The 21,531-nt window shown below is 49.6% G+C and overlaps 2 protein-coding genes across 2 annotated transcripts in view; both read right to left on the reverse strand.

The window, feature by feature from the left end:
• The window catches only part of ALKBH5 (alkB homolog 5, RNA demethylase), a 26,554-nt gene extending 12,008 nt beyond the window's left edge, over positions 1–14,546 (reverse strand). The window contains exons 1-2 of the mRNA XM_017514871.1: positions 12,292–14,546; positions 2,729–2,809 (exon numbers count right to left, since the gene is read on the reverse strand). Of these exons, the coding sequence (XP_017370360.1) occupies positions 2,729–2,809; positions 12,292–13,061 (851 nt within the window). The 5' untranslated portion in view covers positions 13,062–14,546. The remainder of the gene's footprint in view (positions 1–2,728; positions 2,810–12,291) is intronic.
• Positions 14,547–18,421: 3,875 nt separating this feature from the next.
• The window catches only part of LOC108293475 (unconventional myosin-XV-like), a 54,923-nt gene continuing 51,813 nt past the window's right edge, over positions 18,422–21,531 (reverse strand). The window contains 1 exon segment of the mRNA XM_017514870.2: positions 18,422–18,527. Coding sequence (XP_017370359.1) covers positions 18,426–18,527 — 102 coding nt within the window. The 3' untranslated portion in view covers positions 18,422–18,425.

A 21,531-nucleotide genomic window follows, 5' to 3' on the forward strand; every position in this document is an offset into this window, starting at 1 on the left:
AAAAAGTAGCTGCTGGAAGACTGACACTCCAGCTATGGCCACTACCACCTGCACATCCAGCTAAGATTTCCCCAAAATAAGCTATTTTGGGAGGCTGAGAGGAACACTTGGGAAGTTACTGCTCTGGTTCTATATAACATTAGAATTTCCTCTCCAGGTTCCTGGCCTGGGCAGGCCCACCCATCCCTGGCTGCAGTTGGACGCACGAGGTACAGCCTGTGAAGAAATGACCAGGGAGGAGAGGCTGGAAGAGTGCTACAATCTGGACTCCATTATTTCTGAGTTCTGGCCTATGCTGGGAATCACAGAAAAATAAAGTATAAGGCAGATAAAAGCCATTCCCTTCCTCTGATCAATTATGGGAATATTCTTAGGCTAGATAAGAGGCTGCCAACCACCAAGGTGATCCAAGTTTCTGGAACTCCCATATGTGTCCAGTGCTCTGCCTGTATCATAGGACTGTCCTACAGGTCTGAATCATACCCATCTACTACAGTTAAAACACAGACTAAAAGTTTTGACCTGACAAAGTGGCAAAGCCACACCAAAAAGACTTCATCATTACATTATTTTGGAGTTACAGGCCCAAAGGCCAGGATGCCAAAGTTATTGTTTACTAAGGTTGATGAGCCAGAAAAAACTTAAAGAGCTCCCAATGACCAAAGCTGGAACAACTTGGGCATAAAATAAATTCCCAGGAGTCCGTATTTATATATAAATTATTGAATAAATGAGGGAGAGTGGACCAATCCCGTCTGCAGAAGAATTCCAAATAATTCACATGGATGTTCCCCTTCAAGGAGACGGTGCTAACTCCCCCACTCTATTTTTTTTTTTTTTTTTGAGACAGGGTTTCGCCATGTTGGTCAGGCTGCTCTCAAACTCTGGACCTCAGGTAATCCGCCTGCCTCAGCCTCCCAAAGTGCTGGGATTACAGGCATAAGCCACCGCACCCGGCCTACCCCCACTCTTTTAACTGTGGGCATGAATGATGACTTCCTTCCTAAGGGTACAGTATGGACAGGGAAAAACAGTAATTTTACAGTGGAAAACCTGACAAACGCTGCATCAGCCAGGTGATCAGTATCAACAGTAAGTTATATTGATAGTATGTATCCTTGGTATATAGTAAAAATGGCACAAACTTTACCATAAAAACATCAGACAAATCCTGAGAGAGGTTCGATACAACACCTAACCAGTCAATATCATCAAGAATAAGGCAGGCCGGGTGTGGTGGCTCATACCTGTAATCCCAGCCCTCTGGGAGGCCAAGACAGGCAGATCACTAGAGGTTAGAAGTTAAGAGAACAACATGGTTGGAAACTCCATCTCTACAAAAAAATATTAGCTGGGTATTGTGGCACATGCATATAATCCCAGCTATTCAGGAGTCTGAGGCACGAGAATCACTTAAACCCGGGAGGTGATGGCTGCAGTGAGCTGAGATGGTGCCACTGCACTTCAGCCTGGGCAAGAGAGTGAGACCCTGTTTCAAAAAAAAAAAAAGGCAAAGTCTGGGAAACTATCACAGCCAAGAGGGGCCTAAGATGGTATGTCAACTAAATGTAATATGCGATCTTGGGACAGAAAAAGGACGTTAGGAGAAACATAAGGAAAACTAAAGTATAAACTGTAGTTCATTACATATCAATATTAGATTCTTGATTGTAATAAACATCAAACCAATGAAAAATTAACAAATAGAGAAAATGGGATGCAGAATACATGGGACCTCTGTACTATCACAATTATCTATAAATCTAACACTATTCTAAAACAATAAAGTATAATAAAAAGAAGGGAAGAGGAAGAGAAAGAAGAAAGCAAGTTATACTGGTCAAGCTTAAGTCTACATCCTTGTTTTGCTCTGCTCACTGACTTCTATGACTCTGGGTAATCACCTATCCTCTCTGGGACTCTATTTAAAAGGCAGGCTTGAGCCAGATATGGTGGCACATGCCTGTAGTCACAGCTATTCGGGAGGCTGAAGTGGGAAGATAGCTTAAGTCCAGGATTTTAAGGATTCAGTGAGCTAAGATGGCACCAATGCATTCCAGCCTGAGCAAGAGTAAGACCTTTAAAAGGAAAAAAAAAAAAAAAAGGCGGGGTGTGGGGGCATACTTGTCTTGATTCAATGTCTGTGGGGCTATGGCCTCTTCCACTTACACCGTGAAAGAAAGAAATGCTGGTAAAGCCAACCTTGTTAATGTTAATTAGTGCATCCCTGATTCCCTCCCCAGAAGAGCCACAAGCCATGACTCTGCTGAATACTGCATCCTAACCTTTCACCTTTGTCTCTTCTCTTTACTCCCTGTTCCTCTCAGCAGTGAAAACCCAGGCATTTTTAAAGCAGGCTGCTAAAAGCACAGTCTAAAAATAATCACCAAGAGTACGTGTGACAAGAACCAAGGAGGTAAGGAATAGAGGTTAAAGGGTGTGGTGGGGTTTGGAAGAATGCTGCCCTAATCTTGTCACAAATAGTGGGATCATATGCTTTTGCTCAGTCCTAAACTCCCTAAATAGCCAGACAACTTAATTTTCTGATAAAAAGACAAAACAACTTTATCCTCACAGGATTCAAATAAAAAGTAAGAGAACTTAACAGCTCTGCTCTTCACTCTGCCATGCCACTGATACATAAGAGCTGAGTTCTAAGTGGACCCAGAGCTACCTCTCCAGACAGGCCTGCAGGTGAGGCAGAAGGTCAAGACATCAAGGCACTTACTTCCTGAGGATGATGACCGCTCGGCGCTCCTTGATGTCCTGAGGCCGTATGCAGTGAGTGATTTCATCAGCAGCATATCCACTGAAAAGAAACACAGAACATGTGACCATGAAGAGGAGACAGACAACCGGAGTTCCTGGGGAATATAACAGGACAAGAATGTGACCTAGGTCTTATGACTGCTCTCTACCCATCACTTGAGAGGTTCAAGGACCTACATGGAAGGGAATATATTAAGCTTCAGGATGCTTTTGCCTAGAAACTGTAATACTCAAGGAAAAACCTGGTATGAAGCAAAGGAGACCTCTTTGGCCACTTAAGACAGAGGCCTCAAGTAAGACTCTCCCTGAACAGGCCAGGAGCCCTTTCTAAAAGGGTACTCCAGAGAGTCATTGCATCTCCTCTCCTCATTCTCCATTCCTTTAGAAGATAGAGAAAGCCAAGGTGGCCACAGACAGCACTGAGTCACCAGGGAGAACTAGGACTGCCTAATTTCAAAAGAGACTATCTACTTGAAGCCTCCATTTAGGGGGATCCAAAATGTTGAAGTCAGCTGTGTTTTAATATTTTAAGAATTCCTGGCTGGGCGTGGTGGTTCATGCCTGTAACCCCAGCACTTCGGCAGGCCAAGGTGGGTGGTCAGCTGAAGTCAGGAGTTTGAGACCAGTCTGGCCAACATGGTGAAACCCCATCTCTACTAAAAATACAAAAATTAGCCAGGTGTGGTGGCAGGCGCCTGTAATCCCAGCTACTCAGGAGATGAGGCAGGAGAATCACTTGAACCCACGAGGCAGAGGCTGCAGTGAGCTGAGATCATGCCACAGCCTGGGCAACAGAGCGAGACTCTTGTCTCAATTGAAAAAAAAAAAAAAGAATTTCCATCATACTCAGATATCCATTTATTTTCAACAAGTTACATGACTTTTAAAACTGCTTGAAGACCAACTAATGTGGGTATATGACTGTCCCCTTCTCAGTTAGCGTCATTCCAATTTGAAACTCTGAGCTTCCTAAGCCCCTCACATGCTCACTGGGAGCATGGCAACCATAAGCCACACCCATTGCAAGTTTCTCTACTGAGCTGCAGCAGTTCTACACACCCAGAAACTCACTCAGCCACAGGCCCAATGGGATGAGTATGGCTTAGTTTCCCTACCTCCCCCAGGACTACAAACCCTTCTCTCATGGCTGCTGATCAGCTCCCTTTCCAAGGGCTAGTTGTACAGACACAAACTTAGGAGGGATCCCTCAAGATGACCAGGCTGGCCAAACCTCGGATCTAATAACTGGACGCAAGAGCCAATAAGAGATAAAAACCCAGACTGCTTCAGGCTTAGCCTTAAGGAGGCACCTCTGATTTGGAAATCTGACTTGAGACAGAGTCTCACTCTGTCACCCAGGTTGGAGTGCAGTGGCATGATCTCGGCTTACGGCAACCTCTACCTCCCAGTTTCAAGCGATTCTTCTACCTCAGCCTCCCGAGTAGCTGGGACTACAGGTGCACACCACCACATCCATCTAATTTTTGTATTTTTAGTAGAGATGGGGTTTCACTATGTTGGCCAGGCTGGTCTTGAACTCCTCGTCTTGTGATTTGCCTGCCTCGGCCTCCCAAAGTGTGAGCCACTGTGCCCAGTCCAACTCTTTATTTCACAGATTCCACCCTCTCCCTCAAGTTGCTCCTAGACAAGAATTTTTCAAAATTTTCTCCGTGAACACCAGTCCCATAAGAGACAGTGGACAGAGTGTCTCAAAGTGCTGGGATTACAGTGGTGGCTCATGCCTGTAATCCCAGCACTTTGGGAGGCCGAGGTAGGCAGGTCACCTGAGGTTAGGAGTTTGTGACCGGTCTGGCCAACATAGTGAAACCCTGTCTCTACACGAATACAAAAATTAGTCGGGCATGATGGCAGGTGCCTGTAATCCCAGCTACTGGGGAGGCTGAGGCAGGAGAATTGCTGAACCCAGAAGATGGAAGTTGCAGTGAGCTGAGATCGCACCACTGCCCTCCAGTGTGGGTGACAGAGTGAGACTCCGTCTCAAAAAAAAAAATAGAAAAGAGACAGTAGACAAATGTCTAGTCAAATCAATTTGTAAAATACTGATTAGTTTCAAAAAGCATTAACATATGTAAAGCGCATGAGAATTACTACAGCAAAAGAACCCACAGACTTTGTTTAACTGAGCACTAAACAAAGAACCTTCTCTCAAATAATACCTATTAATATCCGTCAGCCCACAACAAAAAGTAACACAAAGGAGTTAGGGAGTTGAAGAGACTTGGGTTCAAAGGTGAGCTTTGTCTCCTACTAGCTTTGTGACCTTTGTTAAATCACATGCTGAACCTAAAAACCTGTTTTACAGTTTCTTCATCTATAATAAGGAGAACAGTAGGTTCTTAGGTATTTTGTTCTGCTTGGTAACTTAACTATTTTTTTACTGCTACTGAAGATTACGATTTTAAAAAGTGGGACAGGGCCTTCTACCTTCCAGGCAGAATTACAGTAGTACAGGACTACATGGTTGATGGTGGTGAGAGGTGTACCTGCAGGGCTGTTGCGGGAATTAAGTCAGATAATCCAGGGTACGTGACACTCTAGAATCTTTACTAAGCACTCTAACAAAAGTCAGAGGGCCCTGGACTATCCTGGGGCAAGCCAGAACCCTGGATTCAGCATCTGCCAAAGAGACATGGTCCGGGCTCCCCCTGCCAGTAGCGGGAGCCTCCTAGGCCCCAGTTCTGCAGCTAGAAACTCTAGTTCTCGAATGCTTTTGTCATTCTGCACTGGGGGAATGGGGGTTTAGACTGCAAGACAGTCCTATAAATACACACAGGACTTTCCCAAAGGACTGTCAAATGTCCCAAAGGCACATTTTCTTTTGCTCTGTCGCCCAAGCTGGAGTGCAGTGGCACGATCTTGGCTCACTGTAACCTCCACTTCCCAGGTTCCAGCAATTATCCTACCTCAGGTATACCCATCACACCCAGCTAATTTTTGTATGTTTAGTGAAGAGGGTTTCCCCATGTTGGCCAGTCTGGTCTCAAACTCGTAACCTCATGTGATCCACCCACCTCGGACTCCCAAAGTGCTGAGATTATATGTGCTTGGCCCCAAAGGCACATTTCTACGTCCTGAATCTGCAGTGCTGGCTACAGGCAACCTTCCCTGCCATTAACAAGTGTTATCAATCTGTTTGACTTTGCTAAACGCATAACCAAGGGCCCTGACTTCCCATCTCCAACAAGGAACCATTTTTTTTTTTTTTTTTTTTTTTTTTTTTTTTTTAAAGAGATGGAGTTTCACCATATTGGTCAGGCTGGTCTCGAACGCCTGACCTCGGGGGATCCACCCACCTTGGCCTCCCAAAGTGCTGGGATTACAGGCGTGATCCACCGCACCCGGCTTGAACCACTTTTCTTAATGCAGTTCTGGAGAAAATCCAGATGTTTGTTAAAGCTTGACTGCCTGCACGATCCCGGCCCCCATTCCCCAAAGGGCTCTAGAACAAACAATAAGCCATGTCAGGTTCCTGCCATGGAGCCTAGGCCTTGGAAGAATTGGTGTATAGGTAAGGCCGCACAGGCCCACAAAAATGACTTTGGCACTGACCCAACCTGGAAGGCTCACTAGTACTGGTCTTCTAGAACCTCCTAGCAGCTGTGACACAGCCCACTGACCCTTCCTCAGGGTACGGGGCAGCTCTGGCAACATGAGCTCAAAGTCCTGATTAGGGGAAGCTCTTCTGGCCAACCTCACAAAGCGTCGAGCAGAGACCACAGAGCATTATTTACAATTAAGGAACCTACCTGCTACAAAAGAAACCGTCTGAAAGTCTTAGTCTGCCAGCTTGAAATTTAATATGCCCTGGGTCCAGCCCTACTGCTGGCATGAAGAAAAGTTCCAGGACCTCCTGCTGTTTTGTTTTCACAGTGAAAGGAGAGGAGGAAATACCTTATGCTGTCCAGCTTACCTGCTCCCTGCTTGGGATGAGCCCCAAGCCCCCACAACACTGACTAGTATGTTGCAAATGTCAAGAGCAACAGAGCCCAGCTCTGTCACCCACAGTGACTCTCAAAGGAGCTGAGATGTCTGTCTCCTCTTCTGGGAGTCTTGCCCTGATTCCCCGGGCTGAGTTTCCCCTACACTGCTCAGCCACACCCTCTCATGCCTCTTTGCTACTCCATCTCGCCTTATGGAGATTGTGTCTTCCCTTCAAGACAAAGCTCTTCAAAGGCCTTGCTCATCCCTGCACAGAGGACGTTAAATGAAATGTGTGTTGAGCTGAACTATACTACCACTTAGAACCTGTTTCTGCCTCTGCAGAATAAAGATCACAGCAAGCCCCTCCTCAGAAGATTAGGTGCAGACTAAATGAGGTGTCTGAAAAACTTTATAAGGGACTATGCAGGACTGTACATCTCTCCTTTAGGGGACAGTCTTGGAATGACACATTGTTATGTGTCTTGTTATGACACATTTCCAAGATGGCCACCATTTCCCATCTACTCCATGCCATGCCTACGCCAGGATGAACCAGAGATGGAAGGACTGGCCAAGATCCCAGCCTGGTGACTGCTTCTCTCCGGTTAGGGCTGTTTCCCTTACCGACAGGCCCACAGGACCAAGAAGGTCAGCTTTTGGGGGCAGCAGGCCAACCACCTCGACACAGGGGCAGAATTGTGAGCTCCAGCTCAATTATTTATCAGATCCAAGCCTCCAAGATGACACATGGCCTCACTTTATGAGAAATCCTGGAGCTTTCTGAAGCCAGAGGGAAGGAGGTCAACCTGCTGAGTCCCAATTCTGTTTACGCCAAGGTACAGATATTACTAAACACAGAAGATAGCCCATCTCCTGACACTTTTAGCTAAATTTCAAGCATTCAGTAACATGACAAAGATTCAACTTTTTATAACAACTCTATGGCATCAGTACACCAGTTTTGCAGATAAGGAAAACTGAGGCCCCAAAAAGATTTAGTAATTTGCCCAAGGTCAAACAGTTAAAATGATGGTGCTGTAACTCCAACCAAGTTTGCCATCAAACTTTCTGGACTCTGTCGTGGGAAGCCCATCTGTGTTTCCCGGTAACAACCCTGCCTTGGGGGCCTTGCTGGCCTCACCAAAGGGCACATGCATACCTTCTAGCCCCATGGAAAACATTTGCAAGGATGAGCCCATATCCCCAAGGAGCTAGCACTGTATCAGCTATGGCTACCCACCAACTGGCCAGCCAGCTCTGATTTTTTTTTGAGATGGAGTCTCACTCTAGTGCCCAGGCTGGAGTGCAATGGCTTGATCTCGGCTCACTCCAACCTTTGCCTCCTAGGTTCAAGTAGTTCTCCTGCCTCGGCCTCCTGAGTAGCTGTGATTACAGGTGTGCACCACCACACCTGGCTAATTTCTGTATTTTTAATAGAGATGGGGTTTCACCATGTTGACCAGGCTGGTCTAAAACTCCTCATCTCATGATCTGCCTGCCTTGGCTTCCCAAAGTGCCAGGATTACAGGCATGAGCCTCCGTGCCGGCTAGCTCTGAAATTTTTATGGCCTATTTATTCTCTGCTTGCTCTGAGCTTCATGATTGAGACCATGGTTCACTGCTAGCTTCCTTTCTTTCGCTGCCCTCTGCCTTCTTGTCAGGATTTGGTAGGGCAGCCAACCCCCAGGTCCAGAGCTCCTCCTGACGGTGCACAGCCCTGACTTCATCCTGTGGTTCCTCCCCCTCCAGTGGAATCAGAGAGAGTCCACACAAGAGATGTGGCCTAGGACCTATCTGCCCTACTTTCTCAACTATTTTAAGCCAGAAAGCTAAATTTTGCTTTCAACCAGCTGAACAAGATCAGCCTTTATCCCAGAACTGACAAGGGTGCCCACTCCATCCAATACCAACTGTTAACTGGAAAAGTCACAGGCTGAGCTCACCAGTGCATGCCCCGTGGCTGGGTGATACACAGTCATTTCCAGACGGCTGGCCTAGGCCTGGGTCTCTGGGCCTGTGGCCACCACACCACAGACCATGTAGCAATGATTAAAGAAGTCGGCAAGCAAGCAATTAGCCTTGAGGTAATTATTCTAATTAATCCAATCGGACTCTGTTTTAATCTGCCCCATTCAGCCAACAGAGAACAGGAGAAGGAATGACAGATAAAGTAATATGAAGGTAAAAAAATATTTCCCTAGAGGACAGCATTAAGAGGGGACCCACCCAGGCCTAACATGGGAAGGTTACAGAAACAACTGCCCACTAGGTTTGGAAAGGAATTTGAAACACTTCCAGAAGATTCCATGACGCCTTGCTCTAAATGCCCAGGTTTAGACACTGCTGAGTCAATGTTTGCGACGCACCGACATCCATGCTGATTACTATTAAATATAAAGTTTTATTCCTACCATGTTGTCTTGGACGGGTACAGACACCATTGCCACCACCACCAATTGAAGTCTGGCTAAGATGCTTACTACTGGAATCCCTCCCTATCTTCATGGCACCACTGTTTTCACTGGTCCTCCCTTCCAATCTGCAGCTTTACTGCTCATCACCTCTGAGCTAGGATCTGTACCAGGAAACGAGAGAAAGCATCACTTCTTACCAGTTTACATGCAGGATTTGATGAGGGGCACTACTAATAGGCAGGTGTTCATCCACCTGCAAACCAGGTAAGCTAGGTAAGCAGCTGTGAGAAGATTTAATTAGTGGAAGGGTCCAGACTCTAGAGCAGTGACTCTCAACTAAGGATGATTCTGCACTTCCCCTGCCCCAGCATTTGGCAGTGTCTGGAGACTTTCTGGTTGTCATAAAAACCACTATTGGCACCTAGGAGATAGAGGCCAGGAATGCGGCTACAGTCTACAATGCCTGAACAGCCCCACACAATAAAGAATTATCGAGTCCCAAATAACAATAGCACTGTTGAGAAGCCCTGATCTAGAGTTCACCAGAGCATCCTCAACCACAATCTCTGTCTCTATTAATGAACTCCATCTGCCTCCCATCAACATCCAGCCACTCTTACCTATGGTTACTCCTGTTACTGCAGCCAAAGACACTGCTGTTGTATACTTTCTCCACCTTTCTCTGCCTGGCTCATTCCTAGTCACTTTTCAAATTCCAGTTCACTTCCTCCCCAAAACTTCCATCACTCCAAAGTGGGAAAGACGTCCCCCCACTTCAGTGTGCTTCTGTAGTTACCTTCCCGGGCCATAACTTACCCACCTGCCTGAAGCCTCCACAGGGCTTGAACTCCATGAAGGGAAATAACCATGTTTCAGGCTCCACCAAATCCCTAGTTCCTTCCCCAATGAGAGAACTAGGGGGGATCACTGAGTGGTTGCATATGAAAGCAATCACCCATTTAAGTACCTACCCTGTGCCAGGCCCTATCTTAGACAACAAATAACCATATTTCATTCTAATAGGCTTCTGAAGTTGGCATCGTCCCCACTTACAGATGGGAAAGCCAGCTCAGAGAACGCCTACAAGATCCTAAAGCAAAAGACAGAAAAGCTGGATTCAAAGCCTGGGGCAGCACTTTTCAGGACATGGCTGAGCCTCCCACACTAACTCCACAGCCAAGTCTGAATCCAGAAGGGGTTGACAAGGACTGAGAAAGCTTTAGGACTATTCTGAGGAAAATTCTTTTCTTGATGATGCAATCCTGTTACTGATCACTAACAGACCTGCATGCTAAGAACTCAAAACTTCTCTTCTTCAATCCAGGGTGTGCATGTGTTAAGAAGAGGAAGAGTCCCAAAACCAAAAATGCCTTGTGATCTTATTAAGTACCAGACCACTACTACACCTCCTGACAATTACCCTGAGGGCCAATGACCACACAGAAAATATCCCACTAAAAGACCAAATGGTCCTTGTATGAGGTCGTTTTAGCACTGACATCCCTTCAATGGAGTCACACCCCAACCTGCCTTACACATTGAGCACTGTGGGAGGGTGTGTCCTGGAAATCCCTTAAAATCTTAAAGCATTCTGCCAAGACATCCATCTGGGAATGCCACGAATATCTGAGAAGCTCAGAAGCCCATGATAAGAAGGCATCTGACAGGTAGGTTGTCCTCCAGGTTTCAGATGCCTAAGGAGCCAAAGTATCGCTTCTGCTACTACTGACAGGAGGTCTTAGCACAAGGCTCTGCTGCCATCCCCAACATGGAAGCAGCCTCAGCTGCTCGACTCAAATGAGATAGATGGCCTGCCCTTATGATATGAAGAAGGTTCCAGGGATCCTGCTGCTCCTCATGACTTTGGCCCTACTGACTCACTTCAGAACCTGAGCTGCTCACGACAAAAGCCCATTGGGCCCTCACCCTGTATTTGGTGGTGGTCAACTAAGCTGCTCTGAAAACAGCTGCAGGCTAGACCTAAGAGGTTTTGGGGATTACTGAATTATATTACTAGGTTTACCTTTTTCAGGACTGGAGAATGCAGCTTCCAAGTAAGTTTTCACTTCACATAAACAGTAGAGGTGTTCCCACTGGCAACCTCCTCTGGGGGCCAGGGCACTGAGCTAATTCTCAGTAGGATCTGGGACCAAATATAGGCCAAAAGCCTAAGTTCTGTTGCTCATGCAACTATAAGGCCAAACACACAGTCAAGAGACCAGCTGTATTCTGTTGTATTCAGTCCTGACTACAGGTAACACGTTCTTACAAAGAACTGATGGGCTCTTTTGCAGCCAAGCGGGAAGAATTCTTTTTTTTTTTTTTTTTTTTTTTTTTTTTTTTTTTTGGGACGGAGTTTCGCTCTTGTTACCCAGGCTGGAGTGCAATGGCGCAATCTCGGCTCACCGCAACCTCCGCCTCCTGGGTTCAGGCAATTCTCCTGCCTCAGCCTCCTGAGTAGCTGGGATTACAGGCACGCGCCACCATGCCCAGCTAATTTTTTTGTATTTTTAGTAGAGACGGGGTTTCACCAAGTTGACCAGGATGGTCTCGATCTCTTGACCTCGTGATCCACCCGCCTCGGCCTCCCACAGTGCTGGGATTACAGGCTTGAGCCACCGCGCCCGGCCTAAGCGGGAAGAATTCTAAGAGTGTGCTGCTCTCTATTCCTAGCCCAACCACTAATTTGTCCAACTCCAGGGAAGTCACTCCCCTTCCTGGGAATGGAGAATGTGCTTCAATTAAATAATCTCTGGGGCCTTTGCCTGTGACTATTTTCTCTGTTAAGGAATCCATGAACATTTTCTGTTAAGGAAACCAAAAATGACAGAACAGGAAAGACTTTTAGATAGTAAATTCAAAAAACATTTTTTAAAAGTATAGATTTGGAAATGGAAGGCCAGAAAGGAAAACTAAGAAATCAAAGGGAAACGTCTTAGCCTTTTGAAAAGATGGCGTTCAATGAATTCTCAGCCAAGTCAGTGATCCCGTCAAACCTGCCTTCGGGCACAAGATTTCCACATCAGTTCCCTGAGCCCTATTTTCTTGCTATAGGTATTTAAACACAGAACCCTTCTCTTGCTCCTACTGGGCTGCTGCTTTCTGGGCCAGGGTGGGTAGTTAAGGCAGCAGGCGCAGGGCCGCCCCCTCCACCCAGGTGGGTTACCTGAGCACAGTCACGCTCCCTCTGCGCACCGGCAGGGAAAGCACTGGTTCCGACACCCGAATAGGCTTGAACTGGAACTTGCAGCCGAAGCATAGCGCAGAATCGCTAAAGAAGGACACGGACACGATGGGGCGCTCGAAGATGTGGATGGGGTCCACGTGAGAGACGATGCAGCCGCCAGGCTGGTAGTCGTTGATGACGGCGCTGTTGACGAAGCCCTCGGGGATGACGCGGTGCTCCACCAGCTTTTGGATCACCAGCTGGTGCACCCACTCGGGGATCTCGTCCACGTCGCCCGGCGGGTAGAGGCGCTCCTGGCCGGGCCCGCGCTTCTGCAGCTGGGCGCCGTAAGTGTAGCCTTCGCCAAAGAAGTACTTGTTGCGCAGTGGGGCCCGGTCCACCGTGTGCTCGTTGTACAGGCCCTTCTCAGCGCGGGACACCACCTCGTCGATGCGGGCCTCGATCTTGGTGCACTCCTCCTGGCTGAAGAGGCGCATCTGGCGGATGCCGCTCTTCACCTTGCGCGCCTCCTCCTCCTTCTGCAGCTGCTGCTCCTCGTAGTCGCTGCGCTCGGGGTCCGAGTCCTCCTGATACTTGCGCTTGGCCCCGGACACCGGGTAATGTTCGGCGGCGGCGGCGGCCGCGGCTGCGGCGGCTACGGCGGCGGCAGCTGCAGCGGCGGCCTCCCGGCTGCCGGCCTTGTAGTTGTCCCGGGACGTCATGGACTTGAGCTTCTCACGCAGGTCCGTGTAGCCGCTGGCGGCCGCCATGGCCCCCACGACGCTGCTCTAGGGTCCTCCGGGGCGGGCGGGGCAGCCGGGCATGGCTCTAGGGGGACGCGCCCCGGGGACCCCGGAGGGAAAGGGGGTCCTTAGCGCCGAACTCCCATACGTGAGCTGGAGATCCAGCGGAGGGGCGTCGAGGGTCCGGGCGTGGGGTCGGGCCTCAGGGGCGGCGGGTCATGCAACGACAACGGGGCTTTTTCCTCCTCCACCTTCTCCACGTCCCGGGGGGCAGGGGCGCCAGCAGCGCCTCATGCCGCGGAGGGCTGCTGTGGAGACGCGGCCCGACTCCAGACCAGACCCTCGGACGCTCGGCCCGGCCCGCACTTTAAAGCTCTCCTCACGACGTCACGGGCCGCCAGCCCGACGTCCGCCACCGCCGCTCCTTAGCGGGTTCCTCACCGCGCAAGCGTAGTGCTGCCGGCCACCGCGGCTCCGCGCGCTACAGGCATGCGCGTGCGTGCAGGCCGGGTCGGCAGAGGCGCCGGCGCAAGCGCAGACCGGGACCGCTCGCCGTCCGCCGCCCCTCCCCCACTCGCTGAGGGGCTTCGAGGGAGCGCTCGCAAACAGCAACCTGTCTCCACGCCGCGCCGCCTCCAGGACCGAAGGGCTCCCTCTACAGGGTGCGCTCACACAGCCAACAGTGTCGCCATGCCGCGTCACGGCATCGTCCGAATGTCGGCAGACGCCTCAACCCCAGCGTGCAATCACCAGGGAACCGCCACAACCCAGGCCGCCCCGTTACCTCCCCCTTTGGCACTTCCACTTCTTTAATTGGGCCGTCGGTCACGCGCGGGGCAGGCCCTGACTGGAGTTTCCGGAAGTCGGTTGGTAATTATGCCCGTCAATCAGGCAGTCTCCTAGGCTACTGCGTCCGTCACTTAATTAGCTGCTGGGAGAGCAGCGAGGACCCCTAAAGGGGAAATGGGTGGCTGAATAAGTGCCTGAATGAAGACTCCGCTGAGGAAAGCCCTCAGGATGCCTAAGGAAACTTCTAAAACTCGCGAAAACTTCTCAGATTGCGGGACCGAGAGCACCCGGCCCCAGCTCGGAACCCAGATAGGAATGTCAGGCAGAAGCCGGACACACGTTGTAGGGGTACAAGCCAGCCTGCTGTCGCGGCCGCCGCCGCCCGGAGCAGACGTTCCGCGAGTCACGTCCCGGTGACGGCTGGCGCGGGGGCGCGCTGGGGTGGCGTCAAGCCTCCTGGGTGCTGGAGATGAGCGTGGAGGCACCTCCTCCGGCAACGGCGGAAGAAAACTCCAGGAATTGAACGGGAGCAAGGATAAAGCTAAGCTATAATGACTGAAGTCAATTCGAAAAAGTTTTGAAGCAGTCAGCAAAGGCGTGGCCGGGCGCGGGGTCTCACGCCTGTAATCCCAGCACTTTGCAAGGCCGAGGGGCACGGATCACTTGAGCCTAGGAGTTCGAGACCAACCTGGCCAACATGGCGACCCCATCTCTACAATTAAATTTTTAAAATGAGCTGGGCGTGGTAACAAAACAGAAAGGCGTGGCTGTGCAGGATGCACTGGAGGGCTTCAACAAATGGGGGGTTCTGCTAAAAAATCTCCCATGTCTCCCCAGGATAAAGTCCAGCTGCATTATTTGGCGCTCAAAGCCTTTCTTCAAGACTCTTAGGGCCTTGCCTCCTCCTCTCCCCTCTTTCCACGTACGCTGAGCCCCAGCCCTGTCATCCTGTAAGCCAGGTCTACAAACATACTGTGTGTCACCTCCTGGTCTTTGCCCAGTCTGTTTCTGCCACCTGGAATGCCAGTTCCTTATCACCCGTCTCTTTGTTTTTATTTTTATTTTTTGGGCAAAGTCTCTGTTGCCCAGGCTGGAATGAAGTGGTGCAACCCTCGCTGACTGCAACCTCGACCTCCTGGGTTCAAGCGATCCACACCTCAGCCTCCTGGGTAGCTGGGACTACAGGCGTGCACTACCACGCCCCGCTAATTTTTCTGTTTTTAGTAGAGATGGGGTTTCACCATGTTGCCCAAATTGGTCTCAGAAATCCTGGGCACAAGGATCCTCCCGCCTAGGCCTCCCAAAGTGCTGCGATTACAGGCGTGAGCAACCGTGCCCAGCCTGGAATGGACGTTTTTTAAAAAGCTTATCAAGTTTTTACTATGTGCCGGGGCCTATATATGTATACTAACCCAATTAATCCTCCAAACACCTCAACGTGGGGGGCATTATCATCACCACCATATATATAGGGAAACAGGCCCAGATAAGTGAAATGACCTGACCAAGGCCATACAGCCAGTATGTGGCCTAGTGACAATTCAAACCCAGGCAGCCTGGTTCCAGAATCTGTGCTGTCCTTCACCGGGGCTCAGAGAGGGGAGGGTCCTAGCTCAAGAGCAGTCAGGGAGGAACACAGGGAAGCTTCCAATGCAGTGTCTGCAATATGAGAGGCTGTCTCAACCTAGAGGATGTGAAGAGGTGATTCATATTTTGGCTCAACCTGGAGGATCCACTTCCAAGTGGCTGCATGTGGTCTATGTGGTAGGCCCCAGTTGTATTCTGAAAGCCAAGAGGGCCCCCTGGTTTTCACTCTTTGCCACATTATCCCTTCCTGAGCCCCATAGTTTAGCTTGACTAGGGAAAGGGTTTAGGGCAAAAGTAATTAGTGAGCCTGACACCCCTTCCCCCCCCCAACACCATGTATGATCTCACAACACTAAGAAATGAGGGGAAGAGGGCAGGCCTCAGGGCTGCCTCATGTTGTAGCCACTGTGCTCTGTTTTGGGGGGTCCCCACACTAAGAGAGCACCAGCGCTGCTGGCAGAACCCCAGGGGCAATGTAGGTGAGCTGCTGCCAGCTATGGCCCCTGCACAGTGGTAACTTGATTGACACCACACTCTTTCTGGTGAGTTCCTTACTTTTCTCACCTCAGGGTTTGCTTCTGGGGAAAGTCAACCCAAAGCAACGGTGAAAAATGGGACAGCCCTGTGGCATTTGTATCAGGGACTCTTTCTTGATCCTCTCCATCCTAGGATGGTCTAATTGCCCCCCCTGGTCCTGCCAGCTGGACCTTCTAATCTCTCCCAAGTTACCAACTTCTACCCACCCCTGTCACTATCACTAGAATCCATGCCACAGTTTTCCAGTTAACACTGCAGCAGCCCCTCTGGTCTCCCCAGCTCCTACATTCACTCACTGCTTGGTGGTCAGCGTGGCTTTCACAAAGTACAACCTGTGCAGGCTGTGCCACCCCTTCCCCCTCTGGCAAACCTTTGAAGGCTCCTCATGGCTCTTGGGATGAAATCCTAAATTTTTTTTTTTTTTTGAGACTGAGTCTCGCTCTGTTGCCCAAGCTGGAGTACAGCGGTGCGATCTTGGTTCATTACAACCTCCACCTCCTAGGTGCAAATGACTCTTGTGCCTCAACCTCCCTAGTATCTGGGATAACAGGTGCTTGCCAGCATCCCTGGGTAATTTGTGTGTGTGTGTGTGTGTTTTTTTTTTTTTAAGACGGGGCTTCACCATGTTGGTCAGGCTGGTGTTGAACTCCTGACCTCAAATGATCTGCCCGCCTTGGCCTCCAAAGTGCTTGGATTACAGGCGTGAGCCACCACGCCTGGCCTAATTTTTGTATTTTTAGCAGAAACGGTTTCACCACATTGGCCACGCTGGTCTCAAACTCCTGAGCTCAAGTGATCCACCTGCCTCAGCCTCCCAAAGTGTCCCAGCATGAGTCGCCACACCCGGCCCAGAAATCCTAAATTATTATTATTATTTTTTGGAGACGGAGTCTTGTTTTGTTACCCAAGCTGGATTGCAGTGGCATGATCTTGGCTCACTGTAGCCTCTGCCTCCCGGGTTCAAGCAATTTTCTTGCCTCAGCCTCCTGAGTAGCTGGGACTATAGGTGCATGCTGCCACACCCAGCTAATTATTTGTATTTTAGTAGACGGGGTTTCACCGTGTTGCCCAGGCTAGTCTCAAACTCCTGAGCTCAGGCAATCCTCCCGCCTAGGCTTCCCAAAGTGCTAGGATTAGAGGCGTGAGCCATCACACCCAGCCTAGAAATCCTAAATTTTTTTTTTTTTTTTAAGTTGAAATCCTAAATTCTTAATGTAGCCCAGAATCCCTACTCAAACAAACCATCTTTGGAGTCCTCTTCAGTCTCAGATCCTGCCACAAGTAATGCGTACCTCAGGGTCCCTGCATATGTTGTTCTCCTCATTCCCTGGCTAACTCCTACTCACAGGTCTCGTCCTAGTTTGTGGTGATTTGACTGTGATTAACTGCTAGTGCCTGGTATTTGCCTAGGTATTTGGATAGCTCGAATGGCTGAATGAGTAGGTAACTCTTTTCTCTGCTGCCATGGATCTTGCAGTTATGCCCCCGTCTACCTATCTAGTCTCCCATTCCCAAGCCAAGTGCTCCCTGCCCCACAGAAACTCCCCAGAGAACCAGCACTTTCCAACAACATTCATTCGTTTATTCTTTCATTCATATGACAAGTATTTTTAAAGTGCCTACTCTGTGTTAGGTGTTCTCTGGTTTCTGGGGGATACAGCAGGAAACAAACACGATTTTCTCTGGAATTTTTATCCCGCTCTCTTCCATCTATTCTTAGCAAACTCCTACTCATCTTTCAAAACTCAACGCTAATGTCCCATTTTCCAAGAAGCCTTTTCCCAGACTTCTCCCTTATACCACTCTCAAACTTGTGTGGTCCATCAAGTGACGGGGCTCTGGGGTTGGGGATACCCAAGGAGTGAGGGAGGATCTGTTCGTAGGCAGTGAGTCAGGGGCCTAAGTTACCTCCAACTCCTGCCTCCTCCCTCAGGCTTGTTTTCCAGCCACTTAGAAACTCCACGGAGAAATGGCTGCCAGGCACACCTTTTGTTTGCACAGAAATAACCAGGCTAACTGGCAGTACAAGGAGGGGCCCCTTAGGAGGACAAGTAGGGCTGGGATGTGGAGTTGGAGCAGATTCCAGTGTCAGACCCTGAGTAAACTGAAGGCAGAGTACAGTTCATCTAGGCAACTGGTGTGGGGCTTCTGTGCCATAGCAGGAGTTAGGGGCAGGCTCTGCAATAGGTACAAGGCAGGAGGCCTCAGGGTCCTGCCTTCTGCTCCACTCCACCGTGGGCCAGACATTGAAAGTTCCTCCTGCTATCTGACCCGAGTCTGCATGCTGCCATTCCATCCCAGCTCAGGAAGGGTCTTCTTGGGTTCTTGAGGATTTGAGTTGTTCCTCCCTGCCTCCTTTTGGTGTCCTCCAAGGTTCTGGCCCCTTATAGGGGTCATTGATCCTGAGAGATCCACTGACTACCCTGAGGCCACACAGTGAGTCTTCTGGCAGAAGGTACTGGAGGGCTGGGGGCTGGGTCAGAGCAGGGTGATCTCGCTGGGGGGCAGTGTGAGCCGCTTCTCACGGGCACTGAGCAGGTTCTCCACGTGCACGGCCACCACGCGACAGAGTTCCAGTCCCTGCAGGTGACAGTGACAGTCTACACCCATCCAACCCTTCCCCAGCTCTTACCTTGGAGTGGGACGTGCAGAAGGGAGAGGTGGTTGGGAGATAGGTGGAGACCACCATTCATTCAGGAACCCTTGTTCCCACCTCCCCCAGGGCCTACGAGGAGCATGAGGAGCTGGAAGAATGGTGGACTGTGGGCTGCAAGGGGTAAGCAAGCAGGAGATCAAGTGCATCTGCCAGCTTTGCTCCGTGTGAGCTGTGTGACCTGGGGTCTATTGCTTTGCCTCTCTGAACCTCAGTGGCCTCATCTGTAAGATCTCAATTGACGGTGGGCTTGCTTCACAGGGCTGTGGTGAGGGTTCAGTGAGACTTTATTGCATGTAAATTCTTTAGATTTAAAAAATATGAATCCAATCAATAAATGGTAACAGTTTGTCTGTTGCCATGGTTACTGCCTGGCTCCCACAGCACACAATGGGCAGTGACCGAGGCTCAGTGCTCCCAATTGGAGTGGGTATAGGGGAAGGCATCAATGAATTGCAGAAAATCGATCTATGAATGTGGTTCTCAGATCAAAGTCGTTGTTGGAATCCCCCCAGGGAAGCTGCTCTGAGAAAGGATAAAATCATGTTAGTAGCACTCTCTAAGTGTTAACTGTGTGCCAGGCCTTGTACTAAAGGCCTGATGTGTCCTACCTGTTTTAATCCCCCCAGTGTCTCTAAGAGACAGGAGCTATTATATCCCATTCCACAGGTGGGGAAACTGAGGTGCAGGGCCTTGAAGCTCCAGACTGCACAACTTGTAGGTGGTTGGGATTTGAACCTGGATGGTAAGAGGCCTGAGGGCCACACTGTGAAGTGCCTGCCCTCTGCTGAGGTTAGCTGTGCTGGCCCTGCCTTGTGGGCCACCTTAGCTAATTAACTCAGTATGCGCAAATGGAGTCTTCCCCTCCAGCCAATGCTTTACCTACCTCCTTGCTGCCATGTTCTAGGCCTTGCTGGGATTGTTGCTGCATTTGACAGTATGGAAGCTGAGGCTCAGTGAGAAGCAGGGATGCCTCAAGATACCCTCAGATAGTCTGTCAGAGGTAGACAGGATGGAGGCCCAGGTCTATTGCAACACTGCTGCACTCAGACATCACCTCCTCCTGGAAGCTCTCCCTGATTACCTCCCAGATAGCACAGGTTCCCTATATACCCTACCAGCACTGATCAAGGGATATTGGAGAGATTCTTTTATATCTGAGACTCGAGGCTTTGTGAGGGCCAGGGCTGAGGGGGTCTCAGTCATTTCAGTATCTTTGCTATACAGAGATGCTCAATGGATCTGAATGCATAAATGAATGCAGCCCCTGACACATACAGGCCAGAGGCAGAGGTGGCAGCATAAAGAGAATAGGTGGTGCTGCAAGGAAGTAGGAAAACCAAAGAGGCCTTCATCCATCCATCCATCCATCCATCTATGCACCCACCCATGCAATCCACAAATATGTATTGAGCATCTACTATGTGCCAGGCACTGAGCTACGGACACAGCATGAACAAGATGGACATATTCCTGCTTCTTGGAGCTGGCATTCTGACGGGAGAATGACACAGTTTGGATATTTGTCCTTTCCAAATTTCATGTTGAAATGTGATCCCCAGCCAGGTGTGGTGGTTCATGCCTCTAATTCCAGCACTTTGGGAGGCCAAGATGGGTCGATCACTTGAGGCCAGGAGTTTCAGACCAGCCTGGCCAACATGGTGAAACCTCGTCTCTACTAAAATTAAAAAAAAAAAATAGCCAGGTATGGTGGTGCATATCTGTAATCCCAGTATTTGGGAGGCTGAGGCAGGAGAATTGCTTGAACTGGGGAGGCAGAGGTTGTAGTGAGCTGTGATTACTCTCCTGGGCGACAGAGTGAGAACTTGTCTCAAAAAAAAAAAAAAATAGAAAAAATAAATGTGATCCCCAATGTTGGAGACAGGGCCTGGTGGGAGGCAAATCCCTCATGAATGACTTGGTAACCCGGAGGTAATGAGTGAGTCTTCACTCTAATAGTTCACACAAGAGCTGCTTATTTGAACTCTCTGTCTTGCTCCCTCTCTTGTCACACGATGTGCCTGCTTCCCCTTTGCCTCCCGCCTTGAGTAAAAACTTCCTGAGGCCTCCCCAGAAGCCAAGCAGATACTGGCAAGATGCCTCTTGCAGAGCCTGCATAACCGTAAGCCAGATAAACCTCTTTTCTTTGTAAATTACACAGTCTCTGGTATTCCTTTATAGCAACGTAAAGTGGACTAATATAGGGAGACAATACATAAACAAATAACTAAATGATTTCCAAGCCATAATAAGGGCTACGGAGGCATGGATCATGAGTTCTTAGGGAGGAGGGTTACGGAAGCCTTCTGGAAAAAGGTGATATTTGTACTGAAACCCAAATAAAGGGAGAGAGTGGGCCCTGTGATGAATCAGGGAAGAGCATTCCAGGTGGAGGGAACAGTGAGGGCAGAGGGCCCAGAGCAGGAAGAATGAGCTTAGCACGAGGGAGCCAGGGTGGCTGGAGAAATGAGCAGAGGGGAGGGAGGTGGGAGAGGAGGCCACCAAGGTCATGAGAGGAGGAGACAGGGATGGATGGACTCCCAGGTTTGGGGCCTGAGTGCCTGGGAGGATAGGGAGGAAAGCTGGAGAGGACTGTTAGTTTCCAAGGGAGATGCTGAAGGAGCCTGGAGCTCGGGGGGGGGGTCTGGGCAGAAGGTAGAAATATGGATGCTAGGCTAGGCATGGTGGCTCATGCTATAATCCCAGCACTTTGGGAGCCATAGGTGGGTGGATCATGAGGTCAGGAGTTTGAGACCAGCCTGGCCAACATGGTGAAACCCTGTCTCTAATAAAAATACAAAAAATTAGCTGGGCATGGTGATGTGCACCTATAATTCCAGCTACTCACGAGGCTAAGGCAGGAGAATCTCCTGAACCCAGGAGGTGAAGATTGCAGTGAACTGAGATCACGCCATTGCACTCCAGCCTGGG

Source organism: Cebus imitator, unplaced genomic scaffold, assembly GCF_001604975.1.
Source record: "Cebus imitator isolate Cc_AM_T3 unplaced genomic scaffold, Cebus_imitator-1.0 Scaffold538, whole genome shotgun sequence".
Lineage (NCBI taxonomy): Eukaryota > Metazoa > Chordata > Mammalia > Primates > Cebidae > Cebus > Cebus imitator.